The following is an 18,245-nucleotide window of genomic DNA, read 5'->3' as shown; positions in this document are numbered from 1 at the left end:
GTGCCATATGATGTCTCACTGTTAGATAATAAGCAATTTTATTTTTGTCAGGTATCTAAATTTCTATCTAGCTATTTCGGAAACAACCAGGTACTTTCGGTACTTTTATGTCATTTGGGTCGTGCAGTGTTTTCGCGATTGTGTATAGTGCATTTCAGTACCACTTACAAGGACAGCTCCCAAGAAGTCAGCAAAAGCTTAATACAGGCAATGCACAACAATCCGACACACAGCATTGCCACAGATTGCTGCTTATGAACAAGAGAAAAATAAAAAAAAGAATATCGAAATGATTCAAGAGCGTGACGTGCAGTACAATTTAGTCCTGTTTTCCTCCGTTAAGCCGATCAAGATATATATATATATATATATATATATGTGTGTGTGTGTGTGTGTGTGTGTGTGTGTGTGTGTGTATTTATATATAGGCCTATATATGCTGCATTTTGGCAATAACTTTATTTAAAACGAAACTAAAAATAGAAAATAATTAGTTAACTAACCAGTGAACACTGACTATCGTGTCAATACGTTCGGCTATGAGTTTCCGACATCACTGATTTCTGCATTTCATGTAAACTGGTAAAAGTTATTTATCGTTTGTTTATCGGATTGAATTGTATTTAGCTTGATTTATTATTTGTTTGTTTGCTCGCTTATATTTCAGTTAGTTTATTCGCCGATATAAGCGAATAAGAATTTCAGCTTTTCTGATTTCCTCGGTGTGTCGCTGTTCACCAGCCTCAAGAAAATGTTTTCAAAGTGAGTGAGGGTAACGCCAGAAAGGGCGTGATCTGTTTATATTAAGCTGCTGGGAGCTGTGTTTCAGCTGCCATCAGACCGATCATTTGCGTGATTGCCTTGTAAAGGTCTTGCGGAATATTGCATATTTTTAATGGTTAATGGCCAAGTTAGTGAAATAATACCAGCTGGAAGGTGCCCTGAAATCATGTTGAAAATGAAGTACAAAGGATTTTTGTCCTCAGCGATCTGTATGGTGACTGTCTTATCCATTGCCTCTATCAGTTATGGAGATTTGAGCTACTCTATTCCTGAGGAAACAAAAATTGGATTTGTGATTGGAAATATTGCAGAAGATGTTGGAATCGTCCAAAGGGCCATATCGACGCGCAAAGCTCGTCTGAATATTGTGGGCAGCCGTAAACGATACTGTAAAATTAATTCGGAGTCTGGGAACCTAATCGTCGCTGAGAGAATAGACCGGGAACAGCTTTGTGGACCGAAGACGTCTTGCTTTCTGAATTTTGAAATGGTTCTGGAGAATCCCCTGGAATTACATCGCATTACTGTCCACATAAAAGATATTAATGATAATTCACCCATGTTTGCAACAGATATAATTAAATTTGAGATAAGCGAGTCGGCTGATAAAGGAGCTCGTTTCGCTGTCGGTGAAGCTCATGATGCTGATATCGGAGTAAACGATGTTCAAAGTTATTCATTACAGACGAACGAACATTTTCTATTTGAAATGCACAGTGATTCCGGTGGAGGGAAATATGGCGAGTTAGTGTTAGAAAAGGAGTTAGATCGTGAACAGCAGCAAGAGGTTAAATTAATACTCACCGCTACTGATGGAGGCATTCCACAGAGATCGGGCACTGTAGTCATACTCGTCACTGTGCTTGATGCTAATGATAATGTTCCAGTTTTTAGCCAGGCTGTTTATAGAGCCAGTTTACCTGAAAATCGTCCAGTTGGGACGGAAGTGGTTAGTGTAAGTGCCACTGATGCAGATGAAGGTGCAAACGGTCACGTGACGTATGACTTTGTTCGAATCTCTGATGAGGTGAGTAAACTGTTTGCCCTTGATCAGACAACCGGGGCTATAGTATTATGTAGTTCTCTAGATTTCGAGGAGGAAATATCTTATGACTTGAAGGTTCAAGCAAAAGACGGCTCTGGACTTGTTTCATTTTCTAGTGTTATAGTCGAAGTCATCGACGTTAACGACAATGCTCCTCAAATATTCGTTCAGTCAGACACTCACTACATCTCTGAAAATGCTCCACCTGGTACAGAGGTGGGTATAATAAATTTGCAAGATAAAGACTCGGGTGCTAACGGTCAGGTACATTTCTCCATTCAGTCCAACGTTCCTTTCAAGCTGAACCCATCAATTAAAAATTATTATTCCCTTGTAACTACAGCTGAACTTGATCGTGAACTTGTGCCACAATATAACATAACGATCACTGCAGCTGATGAGGGCACACCACCTTTATCTTCAGCCAAGACAATTCACTTAATATTATCAGACGTTAACGACAATCCACCTGAATTTGAAGAGCTGTCCTACAGCGCTTTTGTGACAGAGAATAATAAACCAGGAACCTCCATTTGTTCTGTTACAGCCCGAGATCCAGATTTCAGGCAAAATGGTACAGTGTTCTATTTTTTGGTGTCAAGTGAGGTGCAAGGTGTACTCCTATCTTCGTTTTTGAGCATTAACGGAGACACAGGTGTTATACGTGCTGTGGCGTCGTTTGATTATGAGAAATTCAGAAGCTTTACTTTTCAAGTTTTGGCCAGAGACAGCGGTTCTCCTCCACTCAGCAGTAACGTGACTGTGCACATCTTCATAACTGATGAAAATGACAACTCTCCGCAGATATTATACCCCGCTCCAGAGGATAAGTCTTTTATGACTGAGGTTGTACCTAAAGCTGTTCTGTCTGGCTCTCTAGTCTCCAAGGTGATCGCTGTGGATGCTGACTCCGGACAGAATGCTTGGCTATCTTATCAGATTGTTAAATCTACTGATCCGGGACTTTTCACAATCGGTGTTCACAGTGGAGAGATAAGAGCACGGCGAGACATTTCTGAATCTGACAGCACTAAACAGAACCTTATCATCTCAGTGAAAGACAATGGAAATCCACCTTTATCTACAACATGCACAGTATTTTTAATTATTTCAGATGATCTTGCGGACGTTCCAGAACTAAAAGACATGCCTTATGAGCAGAGTAGTTCAAACTTGACTTCGTATTTGATTATTGCCCTGGTGTCAGTTACTACACTTTTCATGTCGTTTATAATACTCATCTTTGCTGTGAGGTATTGTCGCAGAGGAAAGCCAAGACCGATTTTTGATGGAGCAGTCGCCATCCCAAGCGGTTATTTACCAAAAAACTATGCAGAATTCGATGGAACTCTCCGCAGTTCTTGCAATTATGACGCATACTTAACGACCGGCTCACGTACCAGTGATTTCAAATTCTTAAGCTCCTACAACGAGAACACGATGCTCACAGATCAAACGCTGAAGATGAATACAAACTGTCCTATTGGAAAAAGTGAACTGTGCCCCGGTGTTGTTGAGGAATCCGTTGAGGTATGTTTTGTGCTGACTTCGTCCTCTTTTGTTCATTTCTATAATGTTATACTAATGACCTTAAAGAAACTCCATTATGATAACTTTCATTCAAGGTCTGTTAAGATTTATTCTTTTTATTCATGTATGAGGTGTCATTCATGTTTGCTTAAAATGATGTGAAGTAACAAGCCTGTTTCACCGTGAAAATTTGTACATGGCCTGAAACAAACATGTGGGCTACTGGGTCATATCGCAATAAGCAAATAGTCCTTAGTAGAGATCCAGCGTTTCTTGGAAGTGAAATTAAAATAGCGCTCACTCTGCTGTTGATTACATCATATTTTTGTGAGGCATGTGATTGCAAAAGTAGTCACGGAGCAAATTTTGCAATAAGCGTTTCTTGCTGACAAGAAATCATCATACAACAACACTCTAAATCAGTAGGCAATTTGTAGAGGGAATAGCAAAAATGTATGCAAGAATAGCTGCTTCTGGAACTCTGATTCAGTTTTTTGCTGTAGTTTCCGGAGACTGCACAGAGTGTCGCTCTTGACCAACACTCAGTAAGAGTTTGTCATTGCACTTATCTGGTATGGGAGGAGCAGAACGGTATTGAAATGGTGGAAATAGCGCGGTTCGTCGCTGGCAGTATTTGATTTTTTTGCGCATTGCTTGGTCGGTGAGGTTCCTTTTATCAAGTATAAGAGTCTGATCATACAGAGGAGACTTTTAAATAAATTGCACGGAAGACTCAATCATTGTACACGGAGTATGGCTTACAAAAGACTCGTCGTGAATTTTCCGATGCTTAGCCCAGTGCTGATCGCTTTATTAGCATGTATCAATGCTGCAGACATCAGCTACACAATTCCGGAGGAGATAAAGAGTGGATATGTGATTGGAAATGTTGGCAAAGATCTTGGAATAAATGCAAAAACATTATCAGCCCGTAAAGCGCGTCTAAATGTGGATGACACGAGCAAAGGTTACTGTACCATTAATCTAAAAACCGGAGATCTGATCGTCTCAGAAAGAATAGACAGAGAAGAACTTTGTGGACCACGCACAGTTTGTTCTCTTGTATATGAAATGGTTCTCGAAAATCCGCTAGAATTACATCGTGTGGTTGTTCAGATCCAGGATATTAATGACAATTCACCCATGTTTTCGAGTGACACTATAAAGTTTGAATTAAGGGAGTCGGCAGATAAAGGTGCTCGTTTTGCTATCAATGGCGCGCATGATGCAGACGTCGGACAAAATGGGGTTCAAAGTTATTCATTAGAAGAAAATGACCATTTTAGTTTTGTCGTCAACACTAAACCAGGAGGCGGGAAATATGGAGAATTGGTGTTAGAAAAAGAGCTGGACCGTGAACAACAACAGGACATTAAATTATTACTCACCGCCACTGATGGTGGGATTCCACAGAGATCGGGTACTGTAGTTATACACGTCACTGTGCTTGATGCTAATGATAATGTACCCATCTTCAGTCAATCTGTTTATAAGGTCTCTTTGCCTGAAAACGCCTCTGTAGGTACTCTAGTGGTCACCGTCAGCGCAACGGATGCTGACGAAGGAGCAAATGGTGAGGTGACTTATGAGTTTGGACATACTTTAGACGAACTGAATGAACTGTTCAAGCTCGATCACAGAACAGGAGCTATTACATTAGGCGGACAGATTGATTTTGAAAAGGAGACTTCGTATGAATTAAGCATCCAAGGCAAAGACGGCTCCGGATTAGTGTCCTTTGCCAATGTTATTGTTGAAATTGTCGATATCAATGACAACGCGCCTGTAATTTTTCTTCAGTCGTTTCACAACCCAATTCCTGAAAACGTGGTGCCAGGCACCGAGGTGGGCATCATTAATGTTCAAGATAAGGACTCAGGGCAAAATCGGCAGGCCCGTTGTTCCATTCAGGAAAATGTTCCTTTCAAATTAAACCCATCGGTCAAAAATTATTACTCGATTGTGACGACTAAACAACTCGACCGGGAAAAGCAAACGGATTACAATATAACAATCACTGCGACAGACGAGGGCTTTCCGCCATTATCTTCTTCCAAGACCGTTCGTTTATTTGTGTCTGACGTAAATGACAACCCACCTGCCTTTGAAAAACAATTTTACAGTGCATATATTTCCGAGAACAACAAACCTGGGATTTCTGTGTGTTCTGTCTTAGCGAAAGATCCAGACTGGAGACAGAACGGAACAATGCTTTACTCTCTGCTACCCACTGAAGTCAGTGGTATTCCGGTGTCTTCTTTTTTATCCATAAATGCAGAAACCGGGGTCATTCAGACTTTGAAGTCTTTTGACTATGAGCAGTTCAGGAGCTTCAAAACTCAGGTTGTAGCTAGAGACAATGGGTCTCCTCCACTCAGCAATAACGTGACTGTGAGTGTCTTCATAATCGATGAAAACGACAACTCTCCGCAGATATTATATCCCATTCCAGAACGAAACTCCTTTATGGCCGAAATTGTTCCCAGAGCATCTCTTTCGGGCTCCCTAGTCTCCAAGGTGATCGCCGTGGATGCTGACTCTGGACAGAATGCTTGGCTCTTTTATGAAATTTTGAAATCAACCGATCCAGGACTTTTCATTATCGGGCCATACAATGGAGAGATTAGAACGCAACGGGACATTTTGGAGGCCGATAGCATGAGGCATAATCTTATTGTATCTGTCAAGGATAACGGACGTCCGTCGCGCTCTTCAACCTGCACTGTTTATCTGCTAATTTCTGATAATTTGTCTGAGGTTCCAGAATTAAAAGATGTGACGAGTGAGCAAAACATTTCCAACACGACCTCTTACTTGATAATTGCTCTGGTTTCTGTATCAACTTTCTTCTTGACCTTCCTTGCTCTTGTTTCGGCTGTAACGTTTTGCCACAAGAAAAAGCGTGGACTGTTCGAAGGAGCCGTGGCTATTCCAAGCTCGCATTTACCTCCTAACTATGCAGAGGTGGAAGGAGCAGGAACGCTCCGTAGTTCTTACAACTACGACACCTACTGGACGACAGGCTCACGTACAAGTGATTTTAAATTTGTCAGAGCTTACAGTGAGAACACCCTGCCTGTTAATCACACGCTGACGAGGAGCCCAACTGATATTTTTGAAGTGAATGTCAACAACAGCTCAGAAGATTATAATACGGTAAGATTCTCAGTTTTTAACCGTGCACGTCTCTTTAACAGTCACACCCAGATGGGTTGCCGATAGTATTCGGTCCGTTTTTACTTTCTTAGAATTGTCTTTATCTACCCGTTTCCAACATTCTTGTCCCCATCCCCGTATAGATTTAACAGAGCATGGCTTAATGTCTTTGCTTTGTTTACACGACAACGATACGAAACGATTACGCTGAACACTTTGCTGCAGGAAAATGATATTTCGGTTCGATTGCCAATTAGGTTTTATACAAGAGAATTGCTCATTAGAAGAATACGACTCATGTGCTCCTATCCGATAACTTGGCTGAAGTTTAAAACCTTGAACATGGTCTATGGGTGGAATAGTTCAAAACAAACATCGTTTTTGATCACCTCATTAGCCCATGGGACATTCTTGGTTCTCATCCTGACCGTGAGATTTTGCTGTAGGACAACGCCTAGGCTACTGTGTGACTGAAGGATCGATATTCCGAATGTACATTTCCCTTTAAGTTAAAGTGGTGTTGAAGGAGCTGGAACTCTCTCTTTCACAGTCACTCTCACATGACTCAAAACGTTACTCCTGCAATAACTCTGCACATCCCTGTGTCATTGTTATTGATGTCTATAATGTTGCTGTATTGTATAGAGCGCGTTGTGGGTCATGTGATGTCTTACTGGTTCGAAATTGATGTGCATTTAGTCTAGCATCCCTACTACCCTTTGTCCAATTTAAAAAATGATCTGTGGTGTCAGGACTGCAGTGCGTTTCCGTGTTTGTTACATGCGCGTGCGTGTGTGACCTTGCTCAACTGGATTTCAGTACTATGGACAGCTCCCCAGATGTTAATGTCAATAGGTCCTGTAACAAACTCCGGCGTATAGCACTGGCATCAAAACAGAGGTATTGAGTCATATTTCTTTTGAGGCAGAAAAGAATTTTAAAGAATTTATCTTGTTTCACCAATATGCATTAATTTCCCGGTTCTTAGTTTTTAAATGAACTGTAAAAGAACTGAATTTCTAAAATATTGCCTGAAAACCGCATGGGAGATTTGGTGCGTGTTCTGTTTTGGTCATCTAAACCTTTCATTTCCTCCGTCAGGTTATACCAAGTCACGTTTAAGGTTTCCTTTATTATGCAAAAAATACTGCCGTCAAGATTAACCAACTTAAAGAATTTGTCGAGTGATCCTTTACTGCATTGTATTAGTTTAATCGCCTATTTACAGGACTTTAATAGTATGAACATTAATGTGAACGGGAAACGACATGATAAAAGACGATAGCTTAACAGTTAAATAACAGCAGCATACTGTTTAACATTACTACATTTTTTTTCGTGAGTAAAAGTTGTTTTGAGTAGGATTGTAGTCTTTCAGAATTGCTCAGTGTGTCGCTGTTCACCTGCAAAGGCTTTCATAGATATAAGAGACTGGCGCTGTAAAGGAGGTGTGCTTACGTTTCGGTGAGCCGTACATCCGCTTTCCTCGGACGGAGGACTTCAGCCATGTTTTTTTGTTCATTTGAAGAAATACTTTACATTGTGTTGTGATTCGTGACGAAATCATTATTAATATATCAATTTTAACCTCGTCTGAATTTGTATTACAATGGAGTACAAACGACTGTCTTCAGCAATGATCTGCATGACGACTGTCATCTCCATCATCACTCTCGCTTATGGGGATTTGAGATATTCTATTCCTGAAGAGAAGAAGCTCGGATTTGTGATTGGAAATATTGCTAAAGATATTGGAATATCTCAAACAGCAGTATCAACGCGTAAAGCTCGTCTAAATGTTGTGGGTAGTCGTAAAAGGTACTGTGATATTACATCAGAGACTGGAGACCTGGTAGTAGCTGAGAGGATGGACAGGGAGCAGCTTTGTGGACCGAGGAAGTCTTGTGCCCTTAATTTCGAACTTGTTTTGGAAAATCCTTTACAGTTGCATCGTGTTCTTGTTCAAATAGAGGATATTAATGATAACTCGCCGATGTTTGCGACAGATATAATTAAATTTGAGATTAGAGAGTCGGCTGATAAAGGAGCTCGTTTCGCTGTCGGTGAAGCTCATGATGCTGATATCGGAGTAAACGATGTTCAAAGTTATTCATTACAGACGAACGAACATTTTATATTTGAAGTGGATAATTCCGGTAAGGGAAAGTACGGCGAGTTAGTGTTAGAAAAGGAGTTAGATCGTGAACAGCAGCATGAGGTTAAATTAATACTCACCGCTGTTGATGGAGGCATTCCACAGAGATCGGGCACTGTAGTCATACTCGTCACTGTGCTTGATGCTAATGACAATGTTCCAGTTTTTAGCCAGGCTGTCTACAGAGCCAGTTTACCTGAAAATCGTCCAGTTGGGACGGAAGTGGTTAGTGTAAGCGCCACTGATGCAGATGAAGGTGCAAACGGTCACGTGACGTATGACTTTGTTCGAATTTCCGATGAAGTGGATAAACTGTTTACCCTTGATCAAAAAACTGGAACTATAGTATTAAGTGGTCCTCTTGATTTTGAAGAGGAAGTGTCGTATGAATTGACAGTTCAAGCAAAAGACGGGTCAGGGCTTGTTTCATTTTCTAGTGTTGTAGTCGAAGTCATCGACGTTAACGACAATGCTCCTCAAATACTCATTCAGTCAGACACTCACTACATCTCTGAAAATGCTGCACCTGGTACAGAGGTGGGAATAGTTAATTTGCAAGATAAAGACTCGGGTGGAGCCGGTCCTGTCCATTGCTCCATTCAGTCCAACGTTCCTTTCAAGTTGAAGCCGTCAATTAAAAATTATTATTCTCTTGTAACTACAGCTGAACTTGATCGTGAACACGTGGCGGATTATAACATAACGATCACTGCAACTGATGAGGGCACACCACCATTATCTTCGACCAAGACAATTCACTTAATGTTGTCAGACGTTAATGACAATCCACCTAAATTTGAGGAGCAGTTATACAGCGTATATGTACCTGAGAATAACAAAGTAGGAGTATCCATTTGTTCCGTCAAAGCACGAGACCCAGACTTTAGACAAAATGGCACAGTGTTCTACTCTCTGGTGCCACTTGAGGTCCACAGTTTACAAGTGTCTTCTATTCTATCCATTAGCAGAGACACAGGTGTTATTCAGGCTATGACATCGTTTGACTACGAGAAGTTTACAAGCTTTACATTTCAAGTCGAAGCAAAAGACAGTGGTTCCCCTCCACTCAGTAGTAACGTGACTGTACGTGTCTTCATCACCGACGAAAATGACAACTCTCCTCAGATACTGTACCCAGCCCAAGAGGGAATTCCTTTCATGGCTGAGATGATCCCTAAAGGCGCGCTCTCCGGTTCTCTGGTCTCCAAGGTGATCGCTGTGGATGCTGACTCTGGACAGAATGCTTGGCTCTCATATGAAATTTTGAAGTCGACGGATTCAGGACTTTTCACCATAGGCCGTTACAGCGGAGAGATTAGGTCAAAGCGAGACATTTCTGATTCCGATAATATGAAGCAAACCATTCTTGTCGCAGTTAAAGATAATGGACAGCCAATCTTGTCTTCGACTTGCACGGTACATCTGTTCATTTCGGATAACTTATCTGAAGTGCCAGAACTGAAAGACATGGCATATGAGGAAACCACTTCAAAACTAACGTTTTATTTGGTCATTGCTCTGATCACCGTTTCCACTTTCTTCATGACTTTTATTATTCTTATTGTGACTTTTAAGCTTTGCCATAGGAGAAAACCTCCAATGCTGCTTGACGGAGCACTCACTATTCCCAGTGCATACTGCCCACCCAACTATGCAGAAGTGGACGGAGCTGGAACACTGCGAAGTTCTTACAATTTTGACACTTATTTGACAACTGGCTCACGTACTAGTGACTTTAGATTCATCAAATCGTACAACGAGAATACATTACTTGCTGACCATGCATTGAAGGCTAACCAACATGATTCTGTTGAGGAAGTTATGTTCGCTCTTAATACAGGAGGTGTAAATGAGGTAAGAAAATTAATCTACAGAATTGTCCCTTTTCAGAGAGAGTCGTGTGACAAAGATGTAAAAAATCTACACGCTAGGCCTATTTGAACGATGAAAATATTGTCAAAATGGTTATGGATTCATCTTCATGAAATGTCGGCTCGGTTTCATATACCCCACTCACATTATCATCCATTTCTGTCATGCCTCTTGTCATGAACAAAAATGTGAATAAGTGTCCTTCGGCGACTCCATAACACTTTATTTTTGAGATATAGGCTACATCTTAATCACACGTTGCTGTGGCATTAAGTGCATCTTTATGAGGCAGTCGATAATGACCATGTTGTTTTAAGTGAGACGTTATCAGATAACTGCGTGGGAATAGATTCTTTAATATACTTTTGTAGCTTCGAAATATTTACTTTGTAAATATTTTACCGAAAATGGGTTTGAGGCATACTTCGCAGAATATCTGCAAATCAGTTAACCAAATCAATTAACCCGTCCATATATATATATATATATAGACACACACACACACACACACACACACACACACACACACATACATACATACATACATACATACATACATACACACATGTATGTATGTATGTATATGTGTGTGTGTTATATATATATATATATATATATATATATATATATATATATATATATATATATATATATATATATATATAAAGATCATCTTGTAATTGCGTATTTGTAATGAGTATAAAATGCTGTACTTTTCTGAAAACACTCAGAGTGTCGCTATTTACCTGCCTTGCGAACTGATCTCGTCACCCCACCCACTGCAGGGCTACATGGAAGATAGATGACAGGCTACTTTGTGTAAGCCTATATAGGCAGAACGCCTTGCCATGACGATTATTATTTTGTTTTTATGTTATAAATCGGTCTTGTAATAAATCTGCTGCTACCGGAGGTTTCAGATGAACATTTTAAATCAAAAGCACAGGGTTAAGGATTTTAACATGGCTGTCAAAGGATCCTTTGTATACGGTGTGGTCTTTTCGATTTTTCTGTCTCCTTCTGTTTTGCATCTCAGTAATTCCGAGCTGATATATTCTGTTCCCGAAGAGTTGGAACGTGGATCAGTAGTCGGAAACATTGCAGCTGATCTGGGTCTCGAAGGGAAAAAACTGTCAGCACGAAACGCACGCTTGAACACAGAGGGGAATACAGTACCTTTTGTGGAAATAGACCAGAAGAGCGGAAGCCTCGTCGTTTCGGAGATTGTGGATAGAGAAGAGCTTTGTGGGTCAAAGCTATCATGCGCTTTAAAGTACGAGCTTATACTGGAAAAACCTCTTGAAGTGCATAGAATTACAGTACAAATACAAGATATTAACGATAATGCGCCACATTTTTCTGCCGATCGAATTAAGCTTGAAATACGCGAATCTGCTAGCAAAGGAACGCGGTTTCTCTTGGGCGAAGCCCACGATGCTGATGTGGGAACAAACACTGTTCAGAAATACTCCCTGGAAAATAATGACCACTTTTCCTTACGTGTGAATACTAACACAGACGGGGGTAAATACAGTGAACTGGTTTTAGAAAAAGAACTGGATCGTGAACAACAGCAGGAGCTGGCGTTATTGCTCACGGCTACAGATAATGGGACTCCACAGAGGTCTGGAACAGTAATTATAGACATCACTGTATTAGACGCTAATGATAATGTCCCAGTGTTTAGTCAACCGATCTATAAAGTGAGTCTTCCTGAAAATTGCCCCTCAGGCACTGTAGTGGTTACTGTAAGCGCAACAGACGCAGATGAAGGAGTAAATGGAGAGGTAACATATGAGTTCAGTCGACTGCCTGATAAGATTGCTCGGCTATTCTCTTTAGACAAAGTGAGTGGGGAAATAAAAGTGACTGGACAGATTGACTATGAAGAAGAATCGGTTTATGAACTGCGTATACAAGCAAAAGATGGTTTAGGATTAGCTTCAAATGTTAAAGTAGTTGTAGAAATTACAGACATGAATGACAATGCCCCAACAATCACAGTTCAGTCTCTCTCCAACTCTATCCAAGAAAATACAGCTTCTGGTACAGAGGTAGGCATTATTAATGTGCGAGACAAAGATGAAAGGGGAAATCAAGAAGTTCATTGTATAATTCCACCAAACGTCCCTTTTGAATTAAATCCATCAATAAAAAATTTTTACACTATAATAACCAAGGGTCCTCTGGACCGTGAACTTGTTGAAAATTATAATATCACAATTACTGCCACTGATGGAGGCACCCCACCATTATCTTCATCCAAAACTATATACTTTTCTATTTCTGATGTTAATGACAATCCCCCTGTGTTTCAAGAACAATCATACAGTACATATGTTAGGGAGAACAATAAGCCAGGGACCTCCATATGTTCTGTCAAAGCACAAGACCCTGACTTCAGACAAAATGGTACAGTGTTTTACGATATCTTTCCTGGTGAGGTAAATGGAGTTCCTATATCCTCGTACGTCTCCATTAATGGAGACACAGGTGTGATCCATTCTGTGAAGTCATTTGACCATGAGCAATTCAGAAGCTTCAGACTCCAGGTTTTAGCCAGAGACAGCGGTTCTCCTCCACTCAGCAGTAACGTGACTGTGCACATCTTCATAACTGATGAAAATGACAACTCTCCGCAGATATTATACCCTGCTCCAGAGGATAAGTCTTTTATGACTGAGGTTGTACCTAAAGCTGTTCTGTCGGGCTCTCTAGTCTCCAAGGTGATCGCTGTGGATGCTGACTCTGGACAGAATGCGTGGCTATCTTATCAGATTGTTAAATCTACTGATCCGGGACTTTTCACAATCGGTGTTCACAGTGGAGAGATAAGAGCACAGCGAGACATTTCTGAATCTGACAGCACTAAACAGAATCTTATCATCTCAGTGAAAGACAATGGAAATCCACCTTTATCTACAACATGTACAGTATTTTTAATTATTTCAGATGATCTTGCGGACGTTCCAGAACTAAAAGACATGCCTTATGAGCAGAGTAATTCAAACTTGACTTCGTATTTGATTATTGCCCTGGTTTCAGTTACTACACTTTTCACGTCGTTTATAATACTCATCTTTGCTTTGAGGTATTGTCGCAGAGGAAAGCCTAGACCGATTTTTGATGGAGCAGTCGCTATTCCAAGCGGATATTTCCCTCCCAACTATGGCGAACTAGATGGACTTGGAACTCTCCGCAGTTCTTGCAATTATGACACATATCTAACGACCGGCTCACGTACCAGCGATTTCAAATTCGTAAGATCCTACAATGAGAATACAATGCTCGCAAGTCACACACTGGGGAGGAGTCCGAATGATCCTGTTGAGGGAAATGAACTGTCCTCTGGTGTTACTGAAGTATCTCTTGAGGTAGGCTATGTGTTAAGTCTTAAGTAGGGTATTTTTTATTAAGTCCAGTTAACACTCAAACTGTGTACTGTCACATGATGGTATAGTAATGTCCCTAAAGATGCTATGTTTTGATACTGTCTTCACACAGTGCATATTTCTTGCCTCTCTTTACTTTGTTCACATCAGAAAAAAAATACTTAATTCATGGTCATTTTAAATCTGAAATTTGTTGGGCGGCGACCAGGTCAATTCCTGTAAATATTTCCATACGACCATTGAACTTCTTTTTTCCGTCATATTTATCAGACACAGCCAGCCTAAATCTAAGAGCACTAAGAAATCCTTTTTCCTCCTCCTCTTCCTCCTCCTCTTCTTCTTCTTCTTCTTCTTCTTACCAGAGTTTTTTAATTCTTTGTCTCATAAAATCAGATTTTAAATAATGTTTGGTAAGGGATCTGCGTCTCACACTGCGAGCTGATGTGCACACTCCCTGGGGCTGTGATCAGCAATGTTTTCTTTGTTCTTTTAATTTGTTCTTGTTTGTGCTTTAAAACAAAACACAGCTCAACCTCAGAGAATTTGTAATGGTGTTGGGACCTTGGAACTTAAGGAGTACTTAAAAATTCTGAGAAGGACCACAGCCAGAGCTTTATCTTATTCCTCTGTGCTCATAGTACACTTTGAAAGAGTAATGCACTTAACCTATAAATTGCCTTAACTGTGTTATGTGAAAACCTAGTGGGCTGTTTGATCTTATTTGACACTGAAGAAAGCGTCAGCTGAAATGTCAGGCTTCCATTTAACAATGTATTTCGAATCAGGAAGTCTTATCGTGGTCCTTCTTGACAGTAGCCAAAAACGATATAGTGCACAGCTTTATTAAATAGTTTCGAAATACAGCTTTTCCAATAAATTATATATCCGTGTCTTTACTTATCTTTAAAAGTCAAACTGTGGGTAGAGGAGAGTTCTGGAACATAAGTCATACATGTTGCCAAGAGTTTAAAAAATGGCATGGCTATGTATAAACGTTGGACAAAGATCACATAAACATCAGGCTGCTATGGATCTACACCGTCCAGGCAGACATCAACTCGCCATCAGCCAGTGATGTTTCGGCGATGTTGTACCACTGAGCAAACAGCATAATGCCTTCCAGATATCTCAAGGATATAGAGGGCTGGTCAAAATTATTAGAACGCCTGTTCAAAATTGACAAAACTTACAGTTTAGTACTATTTGGTACTTTATTTACACAACTGCTAGTTATACAATTAAGTAGCAGGCCATAACAATTTGAAAGTCTCAGACAACTGTGATGTAGATGTTTTAGCAAGACCTCAATCAATATTTTGTGTGAGCCTCTTTTGCAGCGATTACAGCTTGACATCTCTCTGGCATTGTATCAACGTACTTCTGAATTTTTTCAATGCTTAATTGGTTCCAGCACCTCTGAAGCTCATCCAACAATGATTCCTTAGTTTTTACTTTTGATCTGTCGAGTTTTTTCTCCATGATTATATCAAACCCAGAGTTTAGCATAATCTTATTCTAAATATCTAGGACTCAATCAACATATCAAATCTAAAGCAACTTTTAAAACTGTGTGGAAGTCTCACCAGTTATCAACTGACATTCAAGGAGTTCAGAGGAGGTGATATGGTCAAGCTATATCAGCATCCTATTCCTCGCATGCTAGGGGTGTTTAATCACACACACGTGGTGCTTTAATCATGTTAGAGAAAGGCATTCTATTCAATATTCAGATTATTACTGAGCTACTGGATAAGTATATAGTTATCCATGGTACATTACTGATAGATAAAGTGAATATTGTTAATATTCATGCCCCAAACGAGGATAAGCATAATTTCCACAATGACAATTCCCTCTAAGATGATATTTTTTCATCGGAGGAGATAAATTGTAGTTTAGAATCATAGAATGATAAAGGGAGCACACATCTGATATACAAACTAGACCAAGTGTTCAGTGATCTCAGGTTATGTGATATTTGGAGAAAAAAATTACCCAGACATGAGAACATTTTACTATAATTTCCTCACATATCAAATCTACTAGTGTATAGACTCCTAATCTCCCCGGCCATTTTGTATAAGGTTGCTGAGAGATAATGGCAGTAAGGTTATCTCTGACCATTGTCCAAAATTACTCTCATATGTAATATGGGACTAATCATGATGGTACTAGATGGCACTTCCAGCCAAGATGGTTACAAGACCTGGGCTCTGTAGAATTTCCAGGACTTCATTCTGACTTTTATTTTAGGAAAAACTGAAGTCTGAGATTTTATATACTGGGAGGCTTTTAAGGCTTACAAAGGAGGCCAGAGAATAAGATAAAAAAAAAAATTGGGAAGCAAAATTTAAATTGTTCAAAGAGTTTTGTTGGGGAGTCTCCTGGGGAAAAGGAGGCCCTTTCTACTCAGAATCCATAAGAAAGAACTATCATTTGAATATGTGGCTGCTGGTCTGCTCAGATTGAGGTAGACATGTTGTGGTTATGATTATGATGAGAGGGAGAGGCAGGTGAAACACTGGCACGGCAAGCTTCAAATTTACAGTTTGAGAGGGCAATAAATAACATTCGTGTTTCAAACAGTTTAACAGTGACCTTTTCAGGGACAATTGTGGCACTTACATCATACTACCAAAAACTGTACAAATTGGAATGTGATCATTTAGGCGAACAGCATGACCAATTCCTTAATGTTTTGCAGTTTCTTTGCATTTCAGAGGAGGCAAGAGAAGTTCTTAATAGTAGTTTGGTGACAGAAGAGTTTCCTCGTTATCCAGAAGTACCTCTGAATAGTAGTTTGACAGCAGAAGTCTTGTTATATGAGGAGAGAGTCTGAAGACAGACTTGAGGCTTGGAGAACGAAAATGAAAGAACACATTTCAGCACAAATGTGGTCTTTGGTATGTTTGAAATCATTAGTTCCTGGCTAGATGTGGGAGAATGTAATTGGGTGCTAAGATCTTACACAATACCTACTAGTTTTGACTAGTTTAATCCTGATACTACTATCCTGACAATAGTATCAAGTGCAGTGAACAGATTGCAGTGAACAGAAAGGAGGACTCATTTATTTCGATGAGTAATGCAAAGGTTTTGGAGGGAGCTGATCAATAATCTTTTACAGTTTAGTGGGATAGTCGTCCTGTGCAAATCCAAGATATGAATTTTAGATATTTATCCCAAAGAGTTTGTTACGTATGATAATATTAGCACCTTGATATAGTTTTGTGTTACATATGTCAAAAAGACTATTGCTTTAACATGGAAAGGTGTCAGCAAAACCAGTCACAAACCAGCATGTTAAGGAAAGGTCATCATGTATGGTTGTAGGGAAATTTACTTACATTGTCAAAAATAAGGTGAAAAGATACAGGGACCTTTTTAAATGTCTGAAAAAGTATGGCTTTAGCAGTAATGTGTAAATAGGTAGAATGAACAGGAAATGGGTGAATGTGAGATAAAACTGGAAAACTATACTAACTGTAAAACTATACTGTGTAGTTATATACTTTGTTATAGTTGTTAAATTATCCCATAAACTATAATGGACTGAAAATGCAGTGATCAGTGAATATGATTGTTTTTCCTTTCTTCTGTCCATATACTGATTTTCTTTAGTTTGTCCTTGGGCTGTTGTTATTGTTGTCTTATAAGTTTAATTACCTGATGCATGCGAGGTGGGTTGCTATTTGTAAGATTTGTGTTTGTTTCATTTATAAGAACCTGCTGACTAGTTTACCACTTTCTCCCCGAAACTAAAAAGTAGCAATAGCAAATTAATAAACATGCTTGCTAATTCGAACAAAGCAAAGAATTTCTGGGAATAATTACTTTTACTGTACTCTCTACATGCTTTCAGTGGGTGGCTGGCCAAATGCTGTAAGGGGTTTCTAAATAACATCAGATAGATAACTCAAAGACCATAAAAACAAATTACCTGTGCAGCAACAAACAGCCCAGAATAAAACTCACTGATTTTCACTTGATTTCACAGACACACACACACACACACAGGGAGACACACAAATGCCAAAGAAGAGGGGTAAATGTACACACTGAAATTTTGCCCCAGTACCTCTAGGCCTAATGACATATTACCATTCAATGGTCCACACAGAAAATTATAAATTATTCTTGAAATCTTTGATCATATTATTGTTGCAGTTTTCAAGGATTGCACTGGAGGTCGCTCTTGACCAGAACCGATTAGCAAGCTGGCCCATACACCAGCTTGGGCGTGGGGTGAAGAGAGAGATAGAAGAATACTGAAAATACTGCAGCCGGGTTCAGACAATGTTTGCATTCTTGT

General features: G+C 39.8%; 3 protein-coding genes across 3 annotated transcripts; all 3 read left to right on the top strand.

Moving 5' to 3' along the window:
- The first annotated feature begins 994 nt into the window (after positions 1–994).
- On the top strand, positions 995–3,996 carry LOC115828207 (protocadherin gamma-A11-like). The gene is made up of 2 exons (XM_030792162.1): positions 995–3,358; positions 3,862–3,996. The coding sequence occupies exons 1-2, from the start codon at positions 995–997 to the stop codon at positions 3,994–3,996; spliced, it is 2,499 nt and encodes an 832-aa protein (XP_030648022.1).
- A 115-nt stretch (positions 3,997–4,111) lies between these two features.
- LOC115828206 (protocadherin Fat 4-like) lies at positions 4,112–11,347 on the top strand. The gene is made up of 3 exons (XM_030792161.1): positions 4,112–6,514; positions 8,130–10,523; positions 11,273–11,347. The coding sequence occupies exons 1-3, from the start codon at positions 4,112–4,114 to the stop codon at positions 11,345–11,347; spliced, it is 4,872 nt and encodes a 1,623-aa protein (XP_030648021.1).
- A 156-nt stretch (positions 11,348–11,503) lies between these two features.
- Positions 11,504–13,942, top strand: LOC115828205 (protocadherin gamma-A4-like). The gene has a single exon (XM_030792160.1). The coding sequence runs from the start codon at positions 11,504–11,506 to the stop codon at positions 13,940–13,942; it is 2,439 nt and encodes an 812-aa protein (XP_030648020.1).
- Positions 13,943–18,245: the final 4,303 nt, after the last annotated feature.

The sequence above is a fragment of the Chanos chanos genome, chromosome 15 (genome assembly GCF_902362185.1).
Source record: "Chanos chanos chromosome 15, fChaCha1.1, whole genome shotgun sequence".
Taxonomy (NCBI): Eukaryota; Metazoa; Chordata; class Actinopteri; order Gonorynchiformes; family Chanidae; genus Chanos; species Chanos chanos.
Note: the sequence above shows the minus strand (reverse complement) of the source record. Positions and strands in the feature narration are given on the sequence as shown.

Coding starts and splice junctions, on each gene's coding strand:
- LOC115828207 (XM_030792162.1), top strand. CDS start 995: ATGGTGACTGTCTTATCCATTGCCTCTATCAGTTATGGAGATTTGAGC. Junction 3,359..3,861: donor TTGTTGAGGAATCCGTTGAG/GTATGTTTTGTG, acceptor TTTTTGCTGTAG/TTTCCGGAGACTGCACAGAG.
- LOC115828206 (XM_030792161.1), top strand. CDS start 4,112: ATGGCTTACAAAAGACTCGTCGTGAATTTTCCGATGCTTAGCCCAGTG. Junction 6,515..8,129: donor GCTCAGAAGATTATAATACG/GTAAGATTCTCA, acceptor ATTACAATGGAG/TACAAACGACTGTCTTCAGC. Junction 10,524..11,272: donor ATACAGGAGGTGTAAATGAG/GTAAGAAAATTA, acceptor GAAAACACTCAG/AGTGTCGCTATTTACCTGCC.
- LOC115828205 (XM_030792160.1), top strand. CDS start 11,504: ATGGCTGTCAAAGGATCCTTTGTATACGGTGTGGTCTTTTCGATTTTT.